The 6,764-nt window shown below is 31.1% G+C and overlaps 1 protein-coding gene across 1 annotated transcript; it reads left to right on the forward strand.

The window, feature by feature from the left end:
- The first annotated feature begins 3,615 nt into the window (after nt 1–3,615).
- LOC118432980 (cytochrome P450 2H2-like) lies at nt 3,616–6,764 on the forward strand. The gene is made up of 4 exons (XM_035857008.1): nt 3,616–3,870; nt 3,960–4,094; nt 6,438–6,655; nt 6,741–6,764. The coding sequence occupies exons 1-4, from the start codon at nt 3,777–3,779 to the stop codon at nt 6,762–6,764; spliced, it is 471 nt and encodes a 156-aa protein (XP_035712901.1). The 5' UTR covers nt 3,616–3,776.

Here is a 6,764-nt window from a genome sequence, read left to right on the forward strand (position 1 = left end):
CCGGTGGGAAGATGTCATTGCGCGCGGAACTGTGGTGCATTCAACGATTATCACGATGACGGCGAATTTGTACCGGAGTTAGGTCGCTGCGTCGGATACGTGGGGTCATTCTGCTTCAACGGCTGGGGCGTGAATGATTGTGTGGAAAACGCTTACTGTCCAGGCATTAGTAGGCATTGTGTTTGCAACTTGGGATTCGAAACTGGACCGGATGGCAAACATTGTGTGGCTATTAAAGTAGAACAAGATACATTATTTTTTTTATTTCTGAACAATAAATCAATTTGATTTCGAAAAAAAAATATTAAAAAGTTGCTTTTATTCATGATTCTACAGAGTTACGAACATTATCTAAATTGTAAAATTTCATTAATTTCAAATAAATAAATTTTTCCTACACATAATTTCATTACTTATTCATGGACTTCTTTATTGTAAGTTGAGTATAATGTAACATCCTAGTATTTTCTTTGAGACTACGATTTGTTTTCAAAATTTTCAAAATTTTCAAAAAACTTGGAAAAATTGTCTTGAAGTTTGAAAAATTTTGCATATGCATTTATGTACATGTGAAAGACATTGAAAACATTTCTAAGTGATTTACTTATCTGATACATACATTCATATTTCGGAAAAAAATTGGTAAAATGACACAGCCACAAATAAATTATTATTATAAAGACAAAACTATGTAGGATAGCGTAGATGTACAAGTGGTCATCACAAAATACTTAACACATTTGACAAATATTTGCTAATCATTTAATAATTAAACTTGACAGAATCGCAAATTTTATAAATCTTTATAAGTTCATAATTAACTTATAAAATTCGCACGTTTTGTAAAATAATTTTAAACTTTTATGCACAAAATATGTAAATAGACGCCCTTGATCTGAGTAGGCTTACAAAAATTTGTAATTTTCCTCAGAAAAGTTTCTAAAATTTTGTAACTTTGTAGATTCTGCAAAGTTACCAAGGACTGTGTGAATTAGATAATTCAATACGTTTAACTTATCAATTTTACGAATTTTCGAAATCGCCACAACCACCATGTGTATTTTCATTTCCCATTTACATACATACTCTCCATTCGCACACAGTAGAACTTTTACAGAAATTGAGATTTCTCATAAACTACAGCACAGTCTGTCTCAATTTCCCTCAAATTATGCTAACGAGGTACTTTGAGACTGGCAGTGCTGTAGTTTCTGAGAAATCTCAATTTCTCTAAAAGTTCTACTGCGTACGAATGCAGAGTACACACGGAATTTACTTCGCTAATTCGAATAATGCAATCAAAATAAAATTATTACATCAATAAAATTATTACATCAAAAATTTCAAATTTCGCTGAACGTATCTCATGCAAAGTTTAACTATTTGATTAAAATTTCCGTTCCGGAAACGACGCACAAATCTGACAAAATCAAATCTTGGAACAAAAATATTTGAATTTGTCACATTAAAATAAAATGACACTCGCGTTATCACAAAATATACCGGTTTGCTGTCGATGACGAAATTTAATTACAAATATGAAAATTCTAAAAATTTTGAAATTTGATTTGAAATCTTACATACATTACTAAAGTTACTAAATATTGTTACGAGGGATTTCCTTAAAACAAACCTGAAAACATTTAATTTAGAATGGGAAAAATAAATAAAACCTCAAAATGGCGGTACGCTATGCCTACTGTTTCTGCAGTTTTTACATGTGATGACTCAATTCACGTTGTTTTTAGTAACTTTGTCTCATTCCAAAGTTTTGTAACAGAATTTTACAAGTTTGTACAAAATAGAGAAACTAACTATTTGGAAATTTTCACCTAAACAAATGAATACCAAAATTTTAGAAATATATAAATAAATTAGTAAAATCATGACGCAATTCACGTAGTTGGTCGTAACTTTGAAAAACAAATCCGTGCGTTTTGTAAAATAATTTTATAAATTTTTACAAAATGTGGGGACGCTTTTGATCTAAGGTTATAAAGTTTACAAAAATGTGCAAGCTAGATAATTTCCCTTTGAAATGCTTCTAAATTATGTAAAAGTTTACGGATTTTACAAAGTTACTGTGTGAATGTGCTTAACATATCAAGTTTCACGAAATTTCGAACTAGCCACCAGTCAAATTTTAGACACATTTGGATACATACACTGTTAGAAATCTGGTATAGTCAGGCAAGCATTGAGTTCTCGGTATTAAAGTTACCACCGCTTGGTATTAAAATTATACCGGTCTGTAAAAAATTGCTACCGTTATGGTGACATTTCTAAGAGTGTACATCCCACGAAATTTACTTCGTCCACAATTTGCTAAATGAGTTGTGCGAAATACTTCAGACGTTGACGTAAGTACGATAAATTCATTAATTAGCAATGAACACAGTTCACTCGTTGTTTACAATGTATAGGTTAATCTATTAATTTTGCATGTAATTTTCTGCACCTAATTTAACTTGGATATTGACTTTTGTACTGCTTCTCGCAATCTAATCTTCTCCACTTACTCGTCCCAATCAACTAAAGTATAAATAATGCCAGTGTTCGCCTAAATCGAAATTGACACAATTTCACGAGATTCCTTTAACCCCAGATTTTTAGAGTTTCAAAATTACACTAAACTCTTATCAATTGTGCCTAATATTAAAAGAAAATAATTTTGTATTTTACAAAGATTACGAAAGAAAACGCTGTTGTAAACTTATTAAGGGTACATTTTTATTTTGTACAAGCTAATAATTAATATTGACTTTTACTCATTAATTTCAACCATTAAATTGTTCATGCATAGAAAAAAGCGCACCCACTCTTAGAAATCCAGTATTAAAATTGTACCAAGTTACGGCGTCAATTGTTTCATTATGCTATCAATTCATAAGTTACAAAGTTCAGTTTACTTGAATTACATTATAATTTTCAGGGTCGTATTTAATTAACTGTTCATAATTTAATACTTTTTTCTCGAATACTTCCTCTCATGATAATGAAATTCAAGTTGACCATAACAGAAAAAAAACATCTTTCAAAAGAGAAACGTAAGCTTGATTGTCCAGTAAAATTACTTTTGCCAAGGCACTTGGCTAAGAATCTCTAAAATTTGTAAAAAATTTTATTATTATTTTATAGTGATATTAATGTGTATTATAACTTTTGGCAAAATCAAGTCCTGATGGACAACGAAATACAGATATCTATGCTATGCATATCTACATCTACACATCTTTGCCACTACGGATGTATGGTTTTCAGACAACCTTAATTTAAATTGGACTGGAAATTTCCTACACAAATAGTTAATGGCGTTGTACATACTCCTTCTAAATATAAAATGACACAATTTGCGCCGTCCTTTATAACTTGACAAGTCGGTCACTCTTGTAAAATCATTTTACCAACTTTTACAAAATAAAGTGACGCCCTTGATCTGAATAAGTTTACAAAAATTTGCGAGCTAATTTGCCTTATAAATATTTGTATGTGAATGTTTGTTAGTTTACAGAATTTACGGATTTTACAATGTTACCAAGGCCTGCGTAAATTGCGTCAATTTTTCATGTGAACCCTACCCGCGTTTTGCATCACGATTAATTTTCTGTACAAATTAGAATCAATCTTATTCAGTGTAAAGCTGAGGATTTGGTGTTATCATGAATTAATTTGATTATATTTTAACCCATGCATTGGACTGGCTGAAATCAAATTTTGTGTTTTGTCAGTCATAAATTTCATTTACTTAAGGTCGATTCGACCTCCGAATTGACAAAATGTTTGATTTTTACGCAATCACGGTTTTGGTAGGGCTGGTAATTTACTATTTTTTTCTGCGGGATAACACCGATCGGTCGGATGAACCGCCAGGTAATACATTTAGCGGCGTTTAGAAGATTAGCAAATTTTATAATAATTTCGTAACAGTAATTTTGTAATAATTCCGACCTTTTTTTCAGGTCCACTGGTCTGGCCGATTATCGGTAATATCTTCCACTTGGCCCGAGCTGAGGGAAATATTACGCAAAAATTGGGAAACCTTGCGAAAAAATATGGCGAAATTTACTCCTTAAAAGTGGGAATGAAACGTGTAGGTATGGCTGAAGGTTTCAAAACTTCAAACTTATAAATAGTCAGTAAATTTATACGACTCAACTCATGATACAATTCTTGCAGTCTTTGGTAATTTCGCAAAATCCACAAGTTATGTTAACTTAAAAGCTTTTACAAAATTTTACAAATATTTCGAAGAGTGGACACATTTTTGTAAATACTTTGTACTAATAGCTCGGTATGAAAATTTTACCAAATCGGTAGCAAATTTTTATTTTCTGATTTGACATTTGAATTCCAAGCGGTAACAACTCTAACACCAAATAAACACCTGGAATACCTGTCTGAATATTGAATATATCAGATTTCTAACCATCTGTTTCGCTTGCAAATGTCACGATGTAATTTTGCAAATATGTTTTTCGCATGGATAATCCATATAAAATGATGGAATTTAGTAAGAAAGCAGGCAAATTTAAGAGTTTACTACAGTTTGGTCATTTGAATTAGAGACTTTTTTGGTAAATTTTCAAATTTTCTGGTAACTAAAAAAAATATTTAAAAAATCTAAAAAGAGCTGTTCACAAATTGTATGCCAATTAAAAAATACAATTGTTATCAAATAACTCATTGGATAAGTCTACGAACGGCTCTTCGCGATTTTTAATTTTAATTAGTTGCTATCCTGGGAAAAATTGCAAAATGCAAAAAGAGTCTCTAATTCAAATGACCAAACTGTAGATACCTTTTCAAAATTTATAAAAAATTTGAGGCCAAAGAAAATTAAAATGTGAAAAATATGTCAGACTTCACTGCCGAAAGTGTAATATGTGAAAAAAAACTATGAAGCATAAATCAAAATAGATTTTGTTGAGTCGTTTCATTCAACAAATTTCAATTAGTAACCTTCGCAACTGCGTAAGCTTTGTAAGTTTACAAACTTTTACCAAGTTATACACACATTCCTGAGGGAAATTGGCTTACGAACTTGTAAGAAATTTATGCACTTCGAAAATATGTTTTTTTTTGTTCATAAACATAAGTTCGAAAATGATTTTAGTGTTTGATACATATTTGCATTTTCAGTTGAAATCAGTTATTTTACAAATTTGCACTATTTATAAATATGTAAAGCAATACAAGAGCTTGATTTAATTAATTTAACGTTCCAGTCCGTAATAAATAGCTATCAACAAACAGAGATTTAAAAAATGCTTAAGTTCAACTCCAAAATTACAAAATATTAAATCTATCTGCTCCACAAACACTTATGGTCTGAAACTCGAGCTGTTTTGTACCAAAGCAGCTCTGGTTTCAGACCCGAAAAAACCCTTGGATCGTTCGATCGGAATAGTGAATTACATAAACGTTATCTAAATTATTTATTAGACTGGAGTAATAAATACATTTTTTAAATATTGGAATCCTACTTGAGCATTACATAAAATGTTTATTCATACTATATTTATTAGTAAAGTATTTATTCATTCAATAATGAATAGGACGTATTTACTCATGCAAAATTCATATGATTTTGAATAATTCACACCTATTCATCACTCAAACTCACTTTAATGAATGAATGTGAACAGGTAATATATATAGACAACAATTAGTAAAGTAAATCGCAATCACTCAGACAATTCACGCAGTCATTGGTAACTTGTAAAATTGGTAATCTTGGTAAAATTATTTTACTAATTTTACAAACTAATTTTAAAACTAATTTTACAAAAATAAAAAGTTGCCCTTGATCTGAGTAAGTTTAAAGAAATTTGTAAGCTAATCTTCCTTGAAAATATTGGTAAAATTTTGTAAAAGTTTGTAAGTTTACAGGATTTACGGATTTTAAAATGCTACTCTCTCCGTGATTGCCTCATGATGAAGTTTACAAGGCTTTGTAAGCTAATTTTCTTTCGAAATATTCGTAAAATTTTATACGTTTGTAGGATTTACGGATTTTACTAGGTTACAAAAGCTTGTGTGAATTGTCTAGTTGCAATTTTACGAATTTACGCTATTCACACATAAAGCTATATACAGATGAATTGTAAACGTGTATGTACATACTTGTATGTTCATTCTCAATAATTAGTGATATATACCATCATTACCGGCGGAGGTACTATACAATTCTACCGGCGTGATAACACAATAGTAATAAATTGGCTTCTGAGAGTAACAATTGTCTCCCGTGTCGGTAATGTTTTTGTTACCAGAGCGTTGACATTAGGGGTTTGAGCAGGATTTAGCCTCCGTATATATACAGATATTACCCTTATTCGGTGACAAATTATTACCGAAGGGGAAAAATTACGTAATACCTCCGCCGGTAATAATCGTATCAAAAAATTATTCAAGTGTAATTTTAACCTTTTTTTCAGTCGTGATCACTTCGAAGGAAGCGATTTCAACCGTTCTAACAAACGAGGCTGCCTTTGGTCGCGATCGGATGGGAACATTTCATGATCGCACGGCCGGAAAAAATCTGGGAATTGTGACCGGCGAAGGGGAAATGTGGGAAAAGTCAAGAACATGGACGTTTAAGAATTTAAAAGAGTTTGGGTTCGGAAAATCGTCGGAAATGGAACATTTTGTTCAGGCAAGGAAAATAATTTATAATTATGTTCTTAGAAATCCAGTATTAAATTAATACCAAGCGGTATTCATATATGACTACCAAACAGGCATTGATATGTAATACCGCGTAG

This window comes from Folsomia candida, unplaced genomic scaffold, assembly GCF_002217175.1.
Source record: "Folsomia candida strain VU population unplaced genomic scaffold, ASM221717v1 Fcan01_Sc015, whole genome shotgun sequence".
Classification (NCBI taxonomy): Eukaryota; Metazoa; Arthropoda; class Collembola; order Entomobryomorpha; family Isotomidae; genus Folsomia; species Folsomia candida.

What these genes read in the sequence shown, in the direction of transcription:
- LOC118432980 (XM_035857008.1), top strand. Translation starts at nt 3,777, where the DNA reads ATGTTTGATTTTTACGCAATCACGGTTTTGGTAGGGCTGGTAATTTAC. An exon ending in TCGGTCGGATGAACCGCCAG is followed by an intron (nt 3,871 to 3,959) that starts GTAATACATTTA and finishes CCTTTTTTTCAG; the next exon opens with GTCCACTGGTCTGGCCGATT. An exon ending in AAATGGAACATTTTGTTCAG is followed by an intron (nt 6,656 to 6,740) that starts GCAAGGAAAATA and finishes ACTACCAAACAG; the next exon opens with GCATTGATATGTAATACCGC.